At 39.1% G+C, this 21,457-nt stretch overlaps 1 protein-coding gene across 2 annotated transcripts in view; it reads left to right on the top strand.

Moving 5' to 3' along the window:
• si:dkey-237h12.3 (teneurin-3) overlaps positions 1-21,457 on the top strand; it is a 130,197-nt gene that overhangs the window by 38,363 nt on the left and 70,377 nt on the right. For both annotated transcript variants that reach the window (XM_026358623.1, XM_026358624.1), the window contains exon 4: positions 20,449-20,674. In XM_026358623.1, coding sequence (XP_026214408.1) covers positions 20,449-20,674 — 226 coding nt within the window. The remainder of the gene's footprint in view (positions 1-20,448; positions 20,675-21,457) is intronic.

Raw genomic sequence — 21,457 nt, 5'->3', positions numbered from 1 at the left:
CAGAAAAGCGTTTATATTTATATAAGAGGAAGTATTCACTTTAGCTGCTTAATAGAAATCAGTGATACTACATTGTTGAATATAATTCATTACAAGTCAAAGTTCAGAAAGCTGAAAATATGAATAATATAATAAAATGCACTGATTATCAAAAGCAGCAATATAGAACTGAGCAAATGACATCTCTGAGTGTCACTGCTATGTAACAAACTATGCTCCTGCTATAATATTATTGTGTATTTTATGTTTTTAATGTCACTCTGTAGTTGTTTGATTTGTTCATTTCAAGGCTTTTATAAACTGCCAGGCATATTGAACAAAAAATACATTATTGTATAAACTGATCACAGAATTTGTAGCATCTGGCTAACTACAGCTGTCAGATAAATGTGCCAATAAGTCTAAAGAACTGAAAGATTAATAATTTTATTTAATTAAAATTAAAAAAATAACGAAAAAGAAATTTACTTTACACCCTTTTCAGGTTGAAACTGACAAAATTCAGTAATTATCTTCCATTAGTGTCTCTTCTGCTTAGTGAAATGTTCCCTGTTTGTTTGGATACAAGAGGATACAATCATATCTGTTCTCATGTGATTTGAGAGTTTGTCTGCTGAAAGTTGCGGGTGTGTAACCCTCTAGGTGGAAACAGTCTTTAGTGTATGAACTGTCCAGGCTTTGTAGGTCTTAGGATTAAAACCAGGACTTATGCACAATTGCAGCAGGCCACTCCAAAATGTTCCAGTGCTTTCTTCTCATCCATTCATGGGGCTTTCAGATCGATAATGTTTTAGGTCATTATCCTGTTAGAGGAGCCATGACCTGCAACTGAGACATAGCTTTCTGACACTAGGCAATATGTTTCTCTCCAGAATGCCCTGATAGTGCCACGAGCCTCCAATGTTTTACAGTGGTGTCCTTTTCTTTAAAAGCTTCTCTTTTTCCTCTGTGAACACAGAGCTGATGTGCCTTATCAAAAAGCTCGCATTTTGTTTCATCTGCTCAAAGGTCAGTCTCCCAGAGGCATTGTGGCTTGTCAACATGAAGTTTAGCAACTCCTGTCAGTTTTTTTGTTTCTCTTTCAAAAAGTGAGATCTTTGGTCTTTTTACATGTATCCCACTTTGATTCAGAAGGCAACATATGGTGTGGCTGGACACGGTTTTACCTTGATTTTGGATCAGCTTGTTTCTGTTTTGAAGTTTTCTTTGGTTCTTTCTCAAACTATGCCTCAGTTCGATACAGGGTCAATTTTCCTCTTGCAGTTCAGGAAGGTTGCTGCCGTGCCATAGACCTTACACCTCTTAATAGTATTAACACCTGTGGTCACAGGAACATCAAACAGCTTGGAAATGGTGTTGTAGCCTTTACTTTGACCATGCTTGACAATATTTTTCTTTCATATCTCCTCAGACAGCTCTCTCCTTGCCTGCCTTTTGTCCGTGTTCAGTGTACATATGGTGTACAGAGTAGCACCAAATAGTACAGTGAATACTTGTCCCCATTTAAATAGGCTGAATGGCCATTTGTCCTACTGTTACAGTATTTATCACAGGTTTTAGGAGGTGTCAGTAATTTCATTGAGGCAATTATAGAAGATCTGTGCAGAATAAGCACAAACTGAGCTTTTTTCCACAGTGTTTGTTCTTTATTCTTTGTCAAACCAAAGGCATCCAGGTATGCCTGACTAAAGAGCTTTTCATTTCAACGCTTGTCAACAAGTGAACAAGAATAGATTATTCTTCAGTCAACTGTGTCATGTTGGTATAAAGCAGTGTTGTAGTTTGCAGATGCAAATGTTTCATTGTCTCAAAAGTTGCCAAATTGTGATTATTTTTTGGCTTTAAATGGCACTTGTTAAATTGCTCCTATTCGGATTAATGGGAGCGCAGAGATCCTGCAAGGTCCTAAATGTTTACAGCAGTGTTTTTTTTTTTTTTGTTTTGATATTCTGTGTCTTTATTTTTGACCTTTAAATTCTGTGTATTCAGTGTTTTCTCCAGTCTACTTAGCAGGGTGGTAACACTATTAAACCTACCATGGGAAACGGAATGGTTTCTTTAAAACGTGTGTCATGTTGCACAGAATATTAGTTTCTGTGTTTATTTCATTTGTAACACATTCATGTGTATGTGGTTGTTTTGTGACTAGAATTCATGGGGTAATGATCATCTCTATCGCAAGCATTGGTGATGGGCAAGGGCTGGAGCCCCAGTTCCTCAGCTGTTTACCACGGACATTTACGGTATCATTATCCAAACGGTGCTGCCAGTGGGTGGCTACCGTGGCTGGAGGTGAAATAAGCCATTTAGCAGCTTTATGATAGCAATCCCCAGGCCTTGCTGTTTTCACGTCCAGGGTCAAAGCTTAGCAGCCATCTAATCTCCCTTAGTCTCACAGCTTTCATTAGTGCGGCATTTGATCAATCAACACTGCTGCATGTGCCAAAGTTTGATGCATTTTCAGATGAAAGTACGTAACCATAATACCTGCTTAGATGATTATTGTTGTTTGCAGGTTCCCATTATGTCCAATTTAATTGACATTTAATATGAATTCAGATAAGTGTGCTACACAGTTGGCAGCACTGTAAGATTATAATGAGTTTTGCTACAGACACAAAGTTGAAGAAAACTGTAATATTTTAACACAGGAAAGTAATAAATGTGTTTTTTCATGTTATCTAACTTTTCTGTAAAAAGTTGCCAAAACTTCAATTACAGAATAGTTGTGTTTAGTTTAGCAGAGAATTCTCAGGCTAGACTAAATGTTTGTAGAGTTACACAGTGACTGTAGACTATTAAAATATTTGTAAAGGATTTGTGCCTTGCTCCCCTCAGCTTCTTCTCCCTGTCATAATTGGCCGAAATCTCAGAAGGCAGTGCATAGGTTTCATCTGCAAAATGCCAGGCCTGTCATCACATCTGCATACGGTAGGACACGTCAGAAATTCTTGGTCCCTCCTTTCATTCGCCTGCACATCTTCCATAATCAGGGGCAGTGGATGGGAACAGAGGCAAAGAGGAGCTTTTTATCCCCCAATAAAAGGCCACTTAGGCAGATAGTTCTCCCCAGACTCATCAGCTTTGGTCTTTTTTTCTGGCACTACATGAAGGAATGTGTGGAAGAGGGCAAACATTCCATCTAATTAAGGATACCTTTCATATAAGATCACCTCTCCCTCCTATAATTCTCTTTGTGCCCGTCTCTCTTACCTCTCTCTCCCCTGAATCTCTCTCTCTCTCCTTCTGTCTTTGCTCCTTATCATCCATCATAGGAAGCCCAAAGGTGCCCTTCGCAGTTACTGTACCTTTCTGGTTAGCTCTTGATGCCTTTTGAAATCATTGGCTTACCCACTCTTTGATGTTGCCTTCAAATAGATACTAAGCAAAACTTTGAAGTCACGACCTCAGTGTTGCCAAGAATGTTGAATCACCGCATTAACTCAACAGTTAACGAAATTTTTCTGTTTGCAAATATGAGTGCAGCGCATCATTAATGTGCAGTATAAAGAGGAGTTTTAAATTTGAATACATTTTTCAGGAATCAGCATTATTTGTTTTGGAAAGTGAAGGGAAGGGAACGGGTGCTCTGTCTGACTTTGTTCTATTTCTGGGGATGGCTGCTGGAGGATTACTGCAAGTGGCAGAGTATTCATTATTTAGATGGCAGTAGCAGAGTAGGGGAGCGGGTGGTTTCATAAACCACTTGACTATGACATGTGTGCTGCTACACTAGACGGAAAGACTTAAAAAAAAAAAAAAAAGTTTCACTTCCAAAATTTTCTCCTAGCGAGGGCACTTGTAGCCGCTCTCTGCCAGAGACTGTCGAGACAGTCAACACTAACTGAAACTGATGGAGCAAACTCAGATTGATGGAGTTAATGGATAAAATCGTTGCAAGTTCTCCGAGATTGCTCTCTATATGGGCTTTGAAAGCCACGAAGCGTTCATCCAGCTGTTTCATGGTCCATGTCAGATGTGGTATTATAGTTTTAAATACAGCATCTTTGCTGCTTGTTATTACATTCAGAATGACTGAGTTGGCTATGTGCGGCAGCAAATCATTGTTGAGCCCGGCTGATTATGAAATAATGACAGTTTTGTCTCCTTGGCTGGCTCTGTAGTTGTTCAAAAAGACGACTGAAGTTATCAGCTGCGACGTTTCGAAATGGCCTAAGAGAAAATTTTGCATCTGAAATGAGAAAGCTGTGACAGTTATGCACTGCAAAGAGAAAGCTTTGCACTCTTTGCCAATGTGGAGGGACACCAGCAAGGGATTTTCTCCTGGGGTAACAGTAGCATCTCTGTCGGCTGAAGTGTTTACCCTGACAGTGTTCATCCTGGACACAGAGAGGGTCCCGCTTCTGTGATTAATGCACTGCCATGCCGCCATGGTGGAGGATGTCTCTCGGCGGTCTCCTTCAGCTTTCCAGTACTCATCTCTGATATTTCACTAATGTGACTCGACAATGAAGAGATTGATAGTGATCATTATGCTGCTCTCAAAGAGTAATGTCACTTCCCAGCATGATCAGCCAGCTTCTAATTCAACTACTGCTGTGGGTAACATATGAACTGTGGTGGTGCATATTGTTACTGTACATACCAGTGGCTGCAGCTGTGTTATGTTAAACCAGAACCAGTGACATTTCTTTATTGTCTCCTCCTGCTGTTATCACAAACTCTTGAAGCCCTGTTTGCATACTTGAATACAATGCCTCAGGATGGCTTTTTCTAACAGGAGAGCTTGACACTGAAAGTATTATCGCAGCAAACATGGGACTCAGCCTCTCACTTGAACACTTAGCGAGCTATATCACCGTTTCCCCAGTACTCCCTGTACAAATAAAGGTGCAAGGGTCATTCATGATTTTTTCTCTTTCTCCAAGTCTTTACAGCTGGGTTGATTTGTTTATCTGTATGTGTTTAGCCCCTGGCCTCAATCTTCTAAGAGAAAGAGGTTTAGCATTTAAATTGGTTGATCCACCGCACGTTTGCTAAACCTGTTTTTAAAGCATTACATTGATGAAAAGCAGACGCTAATCCCTGCGGGTGGGCAACCTTATCTGACTAAACACCTGACAATGAGATTCTGTTGTCACTCTGGGAACACAAAGAGTCAGTAAATGTGTCTCGCCGTAGTTATTGACCTCTGATGCTGAGCGCTACTGTAGCCGCAGGTTAGCTCGCTACAGGTGTGATTTACAGAGTTTTGTTTGGAGTTTTGAGAGCGGAGCCTGTTGTTTTTGACCGCTAGCTACCGACGACATGGGATACTTCAAAGTCTTTCTATCTCCTTACCCCTCAAGAAATTGTATACTGCTGTTAACTTGTCTGCCAACAGTCCGCTACAGTAAGTCCTCGGTGTCAGTCAGCGTCCAGCCCTGACTGAAGACACCGCGTGGCATAATAACTTTCAGAGCTAATCCCAGAATCTCCTGTATGCATTTCTCCTCTGCTTATATTCTCACTAACTGATCCTCTAGCTTCACACTTCCCATTGTATACTTAGCCAGATGGGACATTTAGTCAATATTGTTGCCTATGAATATGTAGGAGACAAAGTGGTTTTCACCTGAATGTGGCAGATGTGATTTCTAACTAAATCATAGGGATTACATTATTGACAGTGCCTTGAATAAACATCAGGATGAGGTCAAAATTCATTGTCTTGTCTTTATGTGCATAGTGTGCAGAACATGTTGAAGTTTCAAAGCCGACTGAACGTACTCGGTCGTGTTGAATAATTACATTTTGTGGTGAATTATCATATTATCAGTGTCAGATCTTGTTGTATTAAGACCTGACATCAGATCTTGATATGATTTTACTGCTGAAAGCGAGAAAGGATTCTGTTGTGTGATTAGCTGTGGTATCAGATTGTGTCCAGCATTACAGATTGGCTGTGAAGTGTATCTTTCTACTGCGTGTGTTGCTTGTTAGTCCAGATTTGTTATCATCTGTTTCTGGGCATTTCTAAACTTCAACTTTGCTTCAGCTTTTTCAAAGCATTTAAACACTGACAGTGTTGAAATGGTCATGATCTGGCTTCGTATGCTGAGATGGAAGCCAAGAGAAGCAATGTTATCAAGACACACGGAGGACGCTTTCGAATGCGAATAGTCACAGTCCGTTGTCCATGGCTAAAACATGATACTGGGAACAAGTGTGAATGTAGACTGTGATGCCAACTGTGGGTGTAACGCTGTATCAATAAGCGTTTGTGCTGTTTAATCATGTCAAGAGTAAAGAAAATACACTGTGGTCATTCAATATTAATCCTAGCCAGGAAACTTAACCAGCTGCTGCCTTTTCTAAACCGGCTACTTATGGTTTCAGTAAGCCATATGCTGCCTGCTGCCGCCTTTTCTCTCAGATTTCACTTCTCAGTTTCCATTGTCAGTCTACTCTTGGCATTTTATGATCTTAATTCTGATGGATGTATTCCAGTGTGAAATGACTCAGTCGGGTGTGAATGTGGACCATCCTTTGCCTCCTACTGCTGCCATTTGGTGAGCGGGAGGAGAAGCACAGGGACCATCAGAGGAGACATGAGAAAGCTTATGTATTGACGATGTACCTCCCTTATCTAATTGGGGCAAAGCAAACATGATTAGGCCTAATCTGAAAGACGATCAGTGTCTTTCACCACAGAGACTTTTCATAGTCATGTGTGTTCTGCTGCGTGAGCTGCTAAGAGGCGGGTCAGCACAGTTTGACGACAGCATCAAGCTGCTGTTTGAACTAAAAGATGTGATTGCAAAAACACAGATTTTTTTTTTTTTTTAATAAGACCCATCCCAGAAATCCCATTGTCAGTATGAGTCACCATGTACATGCAAATATCCACCCAAATTCCCACACCACCTCCTGCTTTGAAAGTATATTGTTTTTCTAATCGTGTGTGAATCTGCTCTGTGAAAATTGCAAATAAAAAGGAAAAGGGCACTACAGTCGACAGTATTGTTATTTGGAAAAGACAGATTTCCATGATATAATAAATTACAGAATAGTTTTGAGAAAGATTAAAGTTTTGCAGTGTTTTTAATTTTACTCTGGCTTTAACACTCTAAAATAGTGACCTTTGTCCTTTTGTATATGAGGCATCTTTGTTTTCAGCTTATTTCATTACCCAGTGTGTATACAAAATGCAGTGGTTCAGGGAAAATTCATCGTTCATATCAGTACTCTGAAAACTATGCAAATAAGACTTTGCTTCACACAGATGTTGTGTAATTAAAAAATCCAGGTGCATCCAAGACAAACATCTTTTTATTTCTTTCCCTCATACAGTAGATTTTGCAGATAAACCCACAACGAAACATTTCAATCAGTAATCACGAAGCACAATATGAGATATTCATTCTTGATTTAAAAGCACAAGGTGAGCATTAGGCGAGCTTCCCAGTGTCGAACATTTCCTCCCTTTCAGTCGAGTCATGACAAATTCACACCGTGTTCTGAGCAGCACAGAACCAAATTTGATGCAGTTCAGATGTAGAGGCGTGAGTGAGGTGCTAATTGATGCCTGCTGTGGCATGAAACGAAAATTGTATAGTTTACAAGTACAGCAACCAAGCTGCAGATATGCACAGCCCCGTGGAGTCGTATGAAGAGGCTAAATGAAGAATATGCACAGAGAAGCATAATGGATGCTGTCAACACGGAGCTGCTGCGTGTTTCCTGCTGTTTCTTTTTGCTCTCACCATTTGCCCACTCGCATATAATGTCACATGCACAAAGGCATTTATATTCTGTATGTAGATGTATCTATATTTGTTCGTTGTTTAATACAAAATTCATATTCTGAATCACCAGTAGATGCAGATTCGGATCCATTACAAAGACAAAAGTTTTCTCATATGGTTTATTAGTATACTATTCATATACTCATCAAAGCCATTAAATAACAATGATCGCATTTGCAACCATTAGCCTAAATGGTAGTTTTTGCTACTTATGCTATTAGTGCAGTAAAATACATTTTGCATATCAAACATTTAGTTGATGTTTTTGCAGACTGAGACACAGTAAGTACTCTAGGCATGTAACAATTCAGCATCCTAACAGTGAAAAGATTAAGCAGTTGCAGGAGTTGAACTTTTGACCTTCTTGGAGAGGAATTCAAATGTATAAGGCAGCCGACTGCAGGAGACTGTTATCAGTCTGCTGTGCATCTGCATGGAAAAGTTGTTCTCCCTGGTCTCTTTCATTTTCATAAATATTCAGGATATTTATCATGTGCTTTTAAAGACACAGCAGGTTTATGATGCTTGCTCTTAGCAAGAAGTAAGCAGCCTGAGAGTTGCACAGCCAAACCTTGCCTCCTTTCTTTCACAGTCTGTTTCTATGGAGCCCATTTGGGGAAAAATGTGAGACTGTGTCATTATTGGTGGTTATTTTTTCAGCAAAATATCAAAATGGAACTGAGATTGAACCTGTAGAGAAAAGGAGAAAAGCAAATCACTGTAAAACTAAAAGAAAGTGGAATTTGCAGTTTGCAAAAGTTATGTCTTTTATTTTTAACAGATTTGTTGTTGACAGTTGTTGTTCATACTATACTGTGAAGTTGTTTGTCTATTTATGTTTTAGCATAAATAGACTTTCATTTATGATATTATATCTAGGAAAATATATGTTTTAAATCAATCTTTACTTTCTTATACCTAGTATGTGTAGGATAAGGGTATTGCAATTAGCTTCAGCTAAAATGATGATAAAAAGGTAACTGGAGGATTTAAAGCAATGCTGATGTTAACATGTAATCCCATGTCTGAACACAGCCTCCTTTAGCCTTCTCATCCTCTTAGGTAGAAGAGCTAAGTGAATCAAGTATAACCAGGTACTGTTCATATTATTACCACTCCTTTGGAAGGATGTTGTGTTCAAGGCTACTTCATAGATCACTTCTCTTTGGTGCCAAGAAATTCTTAAATAAGAAGCACCGCTGCTGTTCTTTTAAGCCACCTATTTGTTATAACATTTTGACACTTAATGAATATAAAGCGTTGCTCAAGTAGGCTGCAAATGTTTGTGTGTGTGTGTGTGTGTGTCTGTACAGGGTGGGGTGGAGGTTGTGTTAAGACAGTGGCTGATAAATAGTTGTTATCTTACTTGATGTGATGGAAAACACCCTAACATATGGATGGTGGATTGGATAAATCTGTTGAAGTAGATTCAAATCATTTAGTGCCTGCATGATTTGGCTGAGAGAGCTCACATGGACAATGCACATAAAACCACAACAGCTCTTTATGTCTATATCTGATACTACATACTTTGATGCACACTGATCCTCAATAAACTTACTCTCTGTGTGTATTTACAATATATATTTGACTCTGGATTACATGCTGCCATGCTTATTACAGTACAGTATAAGACTTCTTTAAAAGAGCTGCAGGAATAGGCTGAATGAAATGCTCCTTTGATAAGCCCCGGCTTATCACCCATACATTTAATCCCCACCAGTGTCCTTATTCAACATATTTGGCAATATTTTAGGCTACCTTCAAGTGTGGTTATTTCGAGTGTTTCTTTGTATGTGTGTTTGTGTGTGTTCCTGCAATTTCTTCTAAAGCAGCCTCTGGAGAGACAACAGAGGAGGTATGTATGAGTTGGATGCCTCCTTGACAACACCTTGGAGGTAAAAATCAATGTCTGCCAAACAAAGTGAAATGTTAGGCTGCAGCCGATACATGACAGATGAGGCTTAGGGTGGTATTTTCTAAGGTGAATGAAGAGTGGAACGCAGGCAGCCCTGTCTGCTGTTGTCAAGAAAAGCAACATTACGGAGATTTTGAAGGACAGTACATCTGACTTCCCTGACTACTTTTATTATTGATTAAAATACTGTCGACACGTTTGAGAGCCACTCTAAAATGGAGTGGGGTTGCGGGTCAAAATTAAGAACAACTGCACAGCGGATTAAACTTTAAAGGCCAGTTTCACTAATGAATTGTGATGCCGGGACACTCAGGAGACCTCTGCTCCAACCAGGGTTGTAAAAAAGTAAAGTCATCTTGATTAGAGTGGAATAGTCCTCAGATCAGACAAGTGTCTTTATGTCATAGTGTAACCAACATTCTGTGATAACTCACCATATTTGACAACTGAACTGCTTATAATTTCACTGGCTATGCCTGAAATGTTTTACACTTTCCATTTCAATGCCCAGAACAGAGTTTGAGGTAGAGCATGGTTTCCTCAGGGTGAAGCTCAGTCTACGCAGCTGAATAGTAGCTGCAGAAGAAGCATGGCTAGCTTGGCACATTACTGGGGGGACACTGTGTTACTACCTCATGCATGATCAGTCTTCAAGACTCCAGCAGTGACCTCAGCACAGAGCCGTGGGCCATATCATGTTGCTGATTGAGCATTCACCAAGCCTCAGAGGGTATGCAGGTTGCATCTTAGTTCTTCTTGCTGAGAGACGCAGAGGGTGTTCTAACAGAAAATTCCAAAACATCAGTAGTGCTGCGAGGCTTTTCTCAGGGAGTGCTAAAGTGTGTGTGTGTGTGTGTGTGTGTGTAGATGTGGGCTTGTGCACGTGTATTGACTGTAGAGCTGAACATGTGCTCGTCCACGTGAAGTTTATTGCTTAGTCTTATTGAGGGTATTGACATCTCCAGCACAACCCTCACCATAACTGTAATGCACTAGTTGGTGAGCAGCAAAAGCATAAACCAATGATTTGTCCTATTATTATTCTCATCCAGTGCTCTGTTCTGTGGCCAAGAGTAATGCAACAGTGGGATATCAATTCATAGCCTTGGCCTCAGGAAAGCTCTTTGGAAAGCAAAGGGATTTTCAGCCTGTGTGCTATAGCTCCAGATCCAGACACTGGAAAAAAAAAAAATTCAGAGAACTATATGTGGGAATGTTTGCAGGAGTCGGTTAGGAGGAAGTATGAGGGCACCAATATATATTGTTTGTTCAATGCTTTTCCTCAGATAAGAGACTCAGATGACAATGCATTAATATATGATGAATCTGGTCCTAATGGGTGCAGTATAAGGTTGCACCATGTGTTTATCAGCTGTAAGACACTCTACTTCTTTGTACTATAGCATGTTAGACAATAGTATCTATACTGAGCTATTACTATGTTCCAAGAAATGCTGAAATTCTTAATTATTTATTAGTGGTGGTTAATTAATACATTGTTTGTTTCAGAAAGGAATGGTAGATGAAAGGATTAGTCGACAGACAGAAAATTAATCTGCACTTTTTTTCATAATTCATGAATAGTTTAAGTCATTTTTTTAAGGAACAGATACTAAAAACCTCACCACCTCCAGTTTGTTAAATGTGAGCATTTGCTGCTTTTGTTTGTCTTATCATAATAAACTCACTTTCTTTTTTTTGTACTGTTAGTCACACAAAACAAGCTATTTAAATATTACAATTTCAGCTCTGGAAAATTGAACCAATACTTTATTATAATTCTTTATAATACTTTATTTTTGACATTTAGGAAACAAAAGCGCTTAATACATTAATCAACTGATGTTTAATTTCAACCTAGCATAATAAAAATTTTATTGTATTGTGTGTAATTTGTTAAATGTTATTGGTTTAGCGAAGCTTTAATCTTATAGTTGGTAAATAATAGGGAATGTTTCACAAGAGGCTTATATAAACATCAATCTATATAATGTTACATACATGTAGGTTTCATTGTGCTTCATTTATTCAGTGTGCTGTGAAAGACATACACTGTATAAATCTTTTCTTCTCAAATTTTCTCACTGTGGAGGTGAAAATTAGTCATCTGTGCAAGTGGAGTGCATCCAGTTGAGAACAATATGCCAACAGTTAATCAGGAAAAGATAGGCTTTCCCATTTTTAGATGGATTCTGCTTCCTTTGTCTGGATCCCCGACAAACTGAACCATTTGCACAGGAAATGCAATTATAGCAGCCATTGGAAAAGACTGTGCCACTACAACCATGAGTGGTTTGTTTTTTTCCTGCAGCCATTTTCTCAAGTGATTGGGGAAGTGAGCTGTAAACGAATGGGGAGGCACATGAATAGTTCTTACAAGTACACATGTCACATTTCTGTGACCCCTAAGATAATGTAGGCAGCATTTACTAATTCAAACCTATAATGTTTTACACAGAGAAGTGACTCACACACAGGTGTTTTGTTGTCATTCCTGACACTGTGAGGCTCAGTGCAGTTGGAATTGAATTGCTTAAAATCCTCCAGTCAGCCTCTGAATGTTCAAAACCTTCGCTGAGATGGCCAAGACCAAGCTAACCAAGGTTACATGTTGGCTCATTAAAACCAATCAAACAACTGCTTTTTATTTAGCTGGGGGCACACGCCATTCAAGCTGCCATAGCAGCCCAGATTGAGTGAATGCTTACTCTCGAGGCCAGTTGAGTTCAAACATTCACAGGAGAAAGATTGAAAAAGGAAACGTCTGTTAAAAAAAAAAAAATCCCAAATCTTTCAAAACAAACTTGCGACAAAGTGCTGAACAGAGACACATTTCGACGAGAGCATGTCTCCCCCGTGTCTCCATTTCCTACTTCCTTGTTGGTGATTTGTTTATATTATACATTTGGAGACATTGTGGCCTGTTGTGCTGTTCCAGGATGAAAAGGGATGATGCAGTGACAGGTTGCTGTCGTTGTTGTGATTATAACGGCGCATGAAATATGCAAACAAACTGGGAGCCCAACAATTTCCAGCCAACATGTTGCAGTTGGGACTGCAGGGTGCATTGCAAATTTATGCCATAGACTACAGACTGTGGGAGTTCATTAGTTTCTAAACATTGAGAAACTGTTGACAGGAGCTGCAGTATACTCTTATTGCAGAACTAGCTAGTACTTTTAATAGGGTATGATGTGGGTGCTAGTGGGGAAACAACAGACACGTATCACATAAATATAGTTTATGTACAGAGTTGTTCTGCTTCATCTCCTCTACTCGGATTTTTAACCTCCTTCAGCTCTGTGTTTGGTTTTAAATTGCACCTCTTGACTGTTCTTATTCAGTTTTTTCAAATACTTTAAACTCTGATAAACCTAATTTACAGTATACTACCTGCCCGGCACCAAACACCAGATTTTGTAAACCAGTGGTGGACTTCAGTGGTTTGGACCTCTGAATGTTTATGTATTCTCCACCAACACCAAAGCTGTAGCTTCAAATGTTCCTCTGCTATTCTGAAAGCGTTTTAAATTATTATCTTTATTTATAACTGGCCTTTCAGCCAACTTCCATCATTTTGGTTGATGACTGACTAAATTTTCAATGATGCTTGACATTTTGTGTCAAGCATCATCAATCTGGCCTAAAATGTTTGAATCAGGTGGGCTTTTGACAATAACTACAAAACTGTAAAAATAAAGTTCTCTCAAAAGTGGAAAACAATACACTAATTACATGTTTGATGTCAGTTGGTTGCTGAGCTCTGTTGAAAATTAACTTATGAAGACTGGTTGATGAAGTTAATGGCTGTGTGGGCACAAATCAAGTGCAAATGTGTGTTTGAAAAGTGAGAACTGGCACACTTCCCTGCGGACTTTGCCAAGTTTTAGCTCTGCAGGTGTAAGAAAATACAGTGAAACATGTATTGTCAGTACCGAACTGCACAAACTGTGCTGCCTGCTTGTAAGTTGGAAACTGAAACATTTTTACCTGGGTGTGAAGACAATCTCTCTGGACAAACACGAAGCCAAAGCTGTCCACACATGAATAAATACAACCAAGTGTTTTGTCAGCAGGCTAATTGTCAAAGCAGCTTTTGAGAAGGAGTGTAATTGCTATGTAATCGGAGAGCTGTCAGAAAGAACTGCTAAGCAGTCATCATCTGTATGATGATCTGCCATCTGTAGCAGTGTCTGGGCGAGAAAGGGAGAGAGAGAGGGTGAGTGCGATGGACAAACGAGGATGTGAAGCTGCTTATATTCAGGGTGCATCTTCAGTGGATTCAACTTTGTAAGTGTGTTTACAAATCATACATTTTAAATGAATGGTAGTCTGGAATTTGCATCAAATGTAAGCTGATGAATTCCCCTCGTATGACTGTGTAGGAGCACATTATGGATGGGTAAATGGAATGATGTCTGATTTTTTTTTTTTTTCTCTTTCGATAATGCAATGATTATGTAATACTTGAAATATTAGTTACTTCCTAGTTCCTCTGCAGAGAAATAGCTTAAAAGAATTTCGGTCTTTGATCAGATAGAAAGTCAGAACAAGAGTGGGCAAGACTGTGAGAGCAGTAAAGGTACACTGGCAGGAAATATGATGGAATTCACACAGCTTTTTTTCTGAAAACCCCAAGCCCCTGAAAATTGCCAACTCTCTTTGCAGAGTAAATCCCCAAAACTCACCTAGGGCAAGGTTGTTCTAATGGTCCTGCCACCTCCCTCCCCCACCTCCGGGGCTTCTCAGTGAGAAGCTGCAGTCTCTTTTCTTACCTAAGACTACTGCCACTGCTTTCAACCAGGAGCCAGAGCTGTGCTGGTGTGAATAGAAAACCAGGCTCTGATGAAAATTAATTTATTGATGTGACATATATAAACATGCTATCTGGTCCAAATGGCATGTTTTATCATGGCGCTCATCCATTATTCATTCCCTATTAAATCAAATAGGGATTTTGTCAGAGGTCTGTGCTTTATTTTACTATGTTTTCTGAAATTTGAACTTTGCAGAACAGATATATTGCAGTTTTTAATTCATCTGTAAAAGGCAAATAGTGGAAACAGTAATAGAAAACCTGTGGCCTCTATAAGTTGTGTGATCTGTTTTGATGGAAATTCCTGTGATGCACACATACTGCAATTTTCCTATTGGTGAAGGGCAAGTCAGTCAAAGAAAATGCCCTTTCAATTCCATTAGCAGTTGCATCAGTCTCTTAATGGAGAGTAAAATGGCACAAGACCTTTTGCTGTACTTACACAATGAATATGAAAAGGCTTTCAGTGGGCTTGCCAAGCTTAGTGAGTGCAAAGTGGCTTTTAATTGTGTCCCGACTCAGCGTTGGAACATTATGAACAGTATTCAAGGCCTGTCAGTGGTTTAATCAAAAAAAGATATTTTCAAAGCAGTGAACATCATAGAAACATAATAGGTCTAAACATCTGAGTATCAAGAAGTGGCCTCAATACGTTCAACAACAGTGTGGTGGAATTTGAACTTAATTTGGAGACTGTGATCTCTGACAGAGTTCTTTTAAAGCTGACTCAATTCACTGATTTAAGAGATTTGCTATATGAGAAGCTTTGCTTTCTAAGAAAACTGCATACATACTGTACTGCTGGGTATTGTCCTGCTTTTTTTGGTTCACTAATACAGACCAATGCACTTTTGTCCCTTATCCAAACTCTGTATAACACTTTTAAGCTTTAAGATCAACTAAAACAAACAACTTCTTTAGAGCATGTTTGTGTAAAAATATTCAGAATCCATAAAGCTTCATTTGATATTACAAGACATTGCATGCATCATTAAGGAAAGAATGAGCTTGTCTTTTTAAAGCATCTTGCTGATGTAGATGATGACAAGCTGGCGTTGAGGAATTATGCAAAGAATTATACATCTGTCTTGATCTGATTTCAAAGCAAAGCCCCATAAACCACACAGCTGTTTCATCTCCCTTCCCAGTCACTGAGGCTGCACTTTAAAGGCCAGTTTAATTCCCTGTGTGCCCTGCTAGAAGACAATGCCAAGTTTTCTTAAGGGCTCATTGTTTAGTGTGCTGATTTAACAGAACACACACACATATACACACAATGCAACATATGCAGGGCACTGGGTAATCTAATTCAAAGTGTTACAGCACTAAAAGTTTGTATTTTAGCCTGGTTTGCCCCAGTGGCTTTCAAACCTCAGCTCAAGTACACAGTGCACTGCTACACTGCTGCTGCTGCATTGTGCTCATTGAGTTACACGGAGTCACGCTGAGGTTATCACTATAGAGAGAGACCATATCTTGAATATAAAATGTTTGTAAGAAACTACATTCTTACCCACACCTCAAATTGGAGACCAATGACCAAAGCACGGACACACTGACACCTACTGTGTCTGGGGAAATTGAGTGCATGAAGAAATAAATGGTGTCATGTATTCCAAAGGGTCCATACTTTATAAAAATGCCCTGCATACAGTCTAGGTGTTCACAATGATGTTTATGAAATGGTTCAATTCATGCAATAAAAATGAATTCTAATATTAAAATTAACACACATCAAGTCAACAAATGTTTGGTTGTTGCATAGACCCCCTGTAAACAGTCTCCTTTTAAAAAAGCAATTAAGGCACCATTTGATCTCGACCTAACAAAGATAAAGACGAGAGGGTGAGAAAACCCTTCAACTAAGGAAATATTTAGCATAATTAAAGTCCACACAGACACAAGACTGGCGCTGTTATTCCTCTGAGTGTGCTGACATATTAATACAGGTATGTGTATATTTTTGGATGCATTAAGGTGTATAGCAATTATATATCCAGTAAATCAAACCAAAAATTATTTTAGTTATTTGAACAAAGCAGCCTTGGTGAAGTCTGCGAAACACAGCAGCGAGTAAAAGCTTTTGATGATGAAGTCTAAAATATTTGTTTGGTTTTATGTTTTGCCCACATTTTCAGGCAAACCGTACTTTAAAAAACTGTAAAGTACAAAACTTTTGTTTGCCTCTTTGACTCTTGCAGAAACATAACTCATTTACTGTTTCGTTTCACCGCTTAACAGCTAACTCAAACAGAGCATTTCAAAGTTTAAGGACTTATTTATACCCAACAGCTTTGTGTGCTTTTTGCACAGTATTCATACAATATGTTTAATTCACCTCATGGGTTTTTATGTTCCCTTAGACCATTGTGGGATTATGGAGTCAGATTTGCTGCATGACAAATCCCACTCCTTTGAAGGTTTTGGGATTTTGAGTTTTTTTGAGAATATTAAACTCAGCATGTGCTTTCACCTTTAAAACATGGCTTTAGTTCATGTCACCGTTCAGGCATGTGTCATGTTGATTCATCAGAAACTGATTCAAGGTTGATCATGATCTTATTTTATAAGTGAGATATTGAGAGAGTTTAGACATGTTGAGCTGTCTCCATTAATTATGACACCATTGTTACAGGCTGCACATTCAAGGAATCTGTGTGCTCTTTACAATTTCTGTACACTTGCTCATTTCTGTACACATCCACGGGGGATAACAAGTTGCACATGTGTACAGTCAATTACACCTATAAATCTCATGAAAGGGCGTGTTCAGCCTCATTCATTTGATCCTGAGTGTGTAGAAACGTTATTTAATAGCCTACTCTCCATAACAAGTATTTCTGGACTTGTGCACACCTTCAGTACTCTGCAATGACCCAGACTCAAATAAAAGCAGCCATGGAGAAGTTTTGGCATGACCGGTATTACTTTGCTTCTTCTTGTAACGGTCTCTAAATCAGCCCTTAGCTCACCCAATAGCTCCAAACTTGGATCAGTGGACAGGAGATATGTTTGTATAATTGTTTTATTCTGTCATTCCAAATACATTAACATGTGTAAACATGTGTTCTTGAAGCTTTCTTTCATTTTTCTTTTGCCTCCTCTTCGCCTGAATAACAGCAGCCATCTGCGAGCAATCCGATTGCACCTGCTTTTTAAACATTATAAACGCAAACGCAATCTCAACCACCGCAATTGCTTTTAGGCTTGATAAATCACATTGCCTGTGCTCAGTTTATATATTTACATTTTCTCCTCCTTGTGTTTTGTGCAGTCGGCCCCACTTTGCATATTTATGAAGACAAAGGTGCAAAATCTGCAGCATGCGCCATTTTGCTCATTTGAAAGATGCAGTTCTCAGTGCGCCTCTTTAGTAGATCCGTTTCTGCCAGTTTTAGTGGGTCATAATCAAGTTTGCACGTATTAGTACACACAAACCTTTAGTAAATTATATTTTTATGCGTTTGAAGGTAGTCGGTGCTGCGTCTTCAAACTCGCTCTGCAAGTGGGACAAGATCAGCGAACTAAACAAGGGTAATGAAGATGTTGGCCTGCACTTTATGCCAGTAGATCAATATGTAGAAATGAAGATAAATGGATACAGATTTGTACAGTATCTGTCATGTATCTTTATTTGTAATGGGGGGGGGGGGGGATATATAGATGGCTTATGCTGTGGGGATTGATTGATTCATATGTGGGTGTTTACAATGAGATGATGTTTCTACAGGATAAACAAATATGGTCTTTGTGTACTATCTGTATTACGAGGTGTTTGTTCAGGTAAATTGCATTTTATTAGATTTTCCTTTTTAGGTGATTATAATGAAGAATTTTCCTAAACAGCGTTACTTCCAAAAATTAATTATTGTTAAGCAACATGTTCAGCAACATCATATCTCAATATTAGTTTCCTTTTCTTAACGACCTGCCTGATTGTACCCTCTGCTTCACTGACGTTGTTCTGTTATGTGAGTGTGTGTGCTGATTATATTAAAAATGCTTCTGCTGAAATATGAAGTGGAGCTTGTGGCTGCCGCAGGCTTGTACAGTGAAATAAGGCCCAGAGGTGAAGTAAAACCAGCCAGTGCTGGTAGATAATCCACATTTCTATTAGCCTACTTAGCACTTTTCTAATAGGGCTCACAGTCTAACCCAAAGATGAGTGGGGTGTCTTGTATTTATCACTAAGTCAGAGCAATAGAAGCCCTATAATTTGCAAATGCCAACACTGCTGCTGATCTCAGGTAACTCATATGTTAGGACTCAGAATTGACTTTGAACAAGGTCTGGGGTGATGAGGGGATCATATTTGATTGGGTTTGATCAAACTCTAATCACAGTCCACAAGGAGAACAAAAAATAACCTTCATTTGCTTCTGATGATTTTGCCTTTGTGGTATTTATAGCCACATGCTGTTGCTGTGTAATTACGATTGGGAATTAATTAATCTTAGATTGGCCTTCTGCACTGTGCAGCACTGGGCTGCTCGTGACACTCATGATTATTCTCCACACCACTCATCGTTATATGTCAGCAGTACATTTATCTCAAGTATAAATACAGAAAAAATGTATATCTATGCATTTCTTTTTGTCTGTGTGTCTCGGTAAGGATGAAGCAAATCTATGTAGATCTAAATATTCTATTATTAAAAAAAAAAAAAAACAATTGAAAAAGTAATCTGTCACAAGAAATGACAATGCAAATGCAATCTGCTCCTGCTAAAACTTTCTGCATTCAGCTTCCGCTGTCCCTGCAATTACCTTGCAGAGAGCGATTTTACTCTCTTCAATCATTCTTATTACAGTATTCCTTAAAGTATATTTCTGATGTATTTTGAATTTGTGAGAAGATAATCTTTATTCATACCAGTGGCTTGCATGTATTGTAGCCTAAAGGTTTTTCACCTCAAATCTGTGGAAATGATTTCCTAGCTCTGAATAGCATACATGGTTCCTCCTAGCACTGTGGAACCAAATATAAATCTCCCTTGCCTGCACTGAAAAGCTAGTTTATGTGTAGAAGGGCACAATGAAAGGCTAAAGCCCTTAGACAAGGACAAAAATTGCATGGTCATTAAAGACTTTTTTCCAAAACAATAACTAGTGTCCTTAATGAAATTGTTCTGTCTGACCAATAGCGAAGGTTTGATCCATGCTTTAAAATCCACAAGGTCTTTATGCATGGTTGAGAAGAGAAAGATTAAATCGTGAATAGGGACCAATGTCCAGTGTTCCTACGGACTAAATTTAACTCCTTTTTAAGGCTTCATAGAAAAACATATGCTGTCAACACAAAAACAACATTAGCTCCTAAAAGACACAAGTCCCAGCTTTCTCAATCTTCTCCGAGCCTCTGTAAGGCAAGAAAGACGATACCCATTTGTGGCTCATTGGAGCAAATCAGAATTGTCAGCACTGTGGGTTTTTACCTTTTTAAAGAGGGAAGATGGATAGATAATCACCACATGCCATTCTGGGGGCCAATTACACAGCTTTGTGTGAAATTGGAAAACCTGTTCTTGTAGAGCTCTAATGGATGTTCTGGTCATTAGTTATTTGAGAGTCTTCTCTGGCTGTAATCAAATGTGAAACATTGCGTTAAGCGCCCATAAAAGAACAGCTGCCTCTCTAAGTGACCTTCTGTTTAAGAGAACCCAACTGTCAGCCGTGTGGCGTTTTGTGACAATTATTATGTGTATTGCCATAAAAGCAGCTCTTATGTCTCTTCTTTTTGCAGTGGTTGCATCTCATTTTAATGTCTTGCTCTTGGTTGTATTTACTTTTCTGGGTCTGTTAGGTAGCTATATGCTGCCATATCTTGCGTACAAGGCAGATGCATAATCATATCCATCTGCTGTCGCTTAGCAATCCAGTTCCCTAACTGTGCCACATTTTGATTTTGCCACTATCGAGAATGCTCAAACAAATATTCTGTCTCGTTTTCTTCTGCCAATCTCCAGGTGATCATCTGTCTTCTCAGCAAGGCCCACCACCTCTCCCACCAGCCCCGCCTCCACACAAGCAGCATCCATCCATCACGTCCCTGAGCCGCAGTTCACTGGCAAACCAGAGGAGCCCGAGCCCCCCACCCACAGGCGGCCTGGCGGCCGACTTGCAAAGTACGGCGGAATGCGTCCAGCTGCAGGACAGCTGGGTCCTGGGCAGCAATGTGGCCCTGGAGAGCAGGTGAGTGACCCACAGTGACCTATCACACAGGTGGGAAATTCAAGTCCAGGTGTTTTCATGAAACCTTTTTATTCCCTCAGAAAACAAATTGTAATGATAAATGAGCCGGACCCTTATAAAAGGTAAAAACATTCAAGCTGCTGAGTAAATTATAAATTTTATGAGTCCAGTAAAAGTCTGAGTGTGACGTGTTCTGTAAAAACTGAATAAAACAGTAGATATTATACAAGTATTTAATGTAATAGCTTAATTGTTGCATCTTTTACTCCCCAAATCTATTGACTTGTCTTTTTGAGGCATCAGATACAGACCTATTTTCATTAAGCTCACAGTCAGCATCAACACTGACTCTCTCGGTCGTGACTGAGACATTAGTGAGTATTTGTTGACTATCATGAATTACCAGCACTCTTATTGAAATTGTGCATTTGTTTTTCTACCACACCTTTTTAAAGTTTCAGGAAAACACACAATAACTATGACACATGTAGGCAAAACCAAAAAAGTGCTAGAGGACTGCTAGCCATGGGGACCATAGAACAGCAACAATAATTCTTGACGCCTGATGATTTTATTAATGGTTTTAGTGCTACTCCTTGAAAAATGGGTTGATAATAAAATGATAATTCATTCCAGGGTTTTAAATATTTAAGTGAGTCTCACTTTTAGGCCTATTTTAAGGACTACACCTCATCAAGTTAAATTATCATGCCACAAATTGTGCATGGCATAATATGGTTACCGCTGAGTTTGATAAATACAGCTGTAGTTCTCCTTCGTTGA

Source organism: Anabas testudineus, chromosome 10 (genome assembly GCF_900324465.2).
Source record: "Anabas testudineus chromosome 10, fAnaTes1.2, whole genome shotgun sequence".
Taxonomy (NCBI): Eukaryota; Metazoa; Chordata; class Actinopteri; order Anabantiformes; family Anabantidae; genus Anabas; species Anabas testudineus.
The sequence above is the reverse complement of the archived record's forward strand: the minus strand, read 5'-3'. Positions and strand labels throughout refer to the sequence as shown.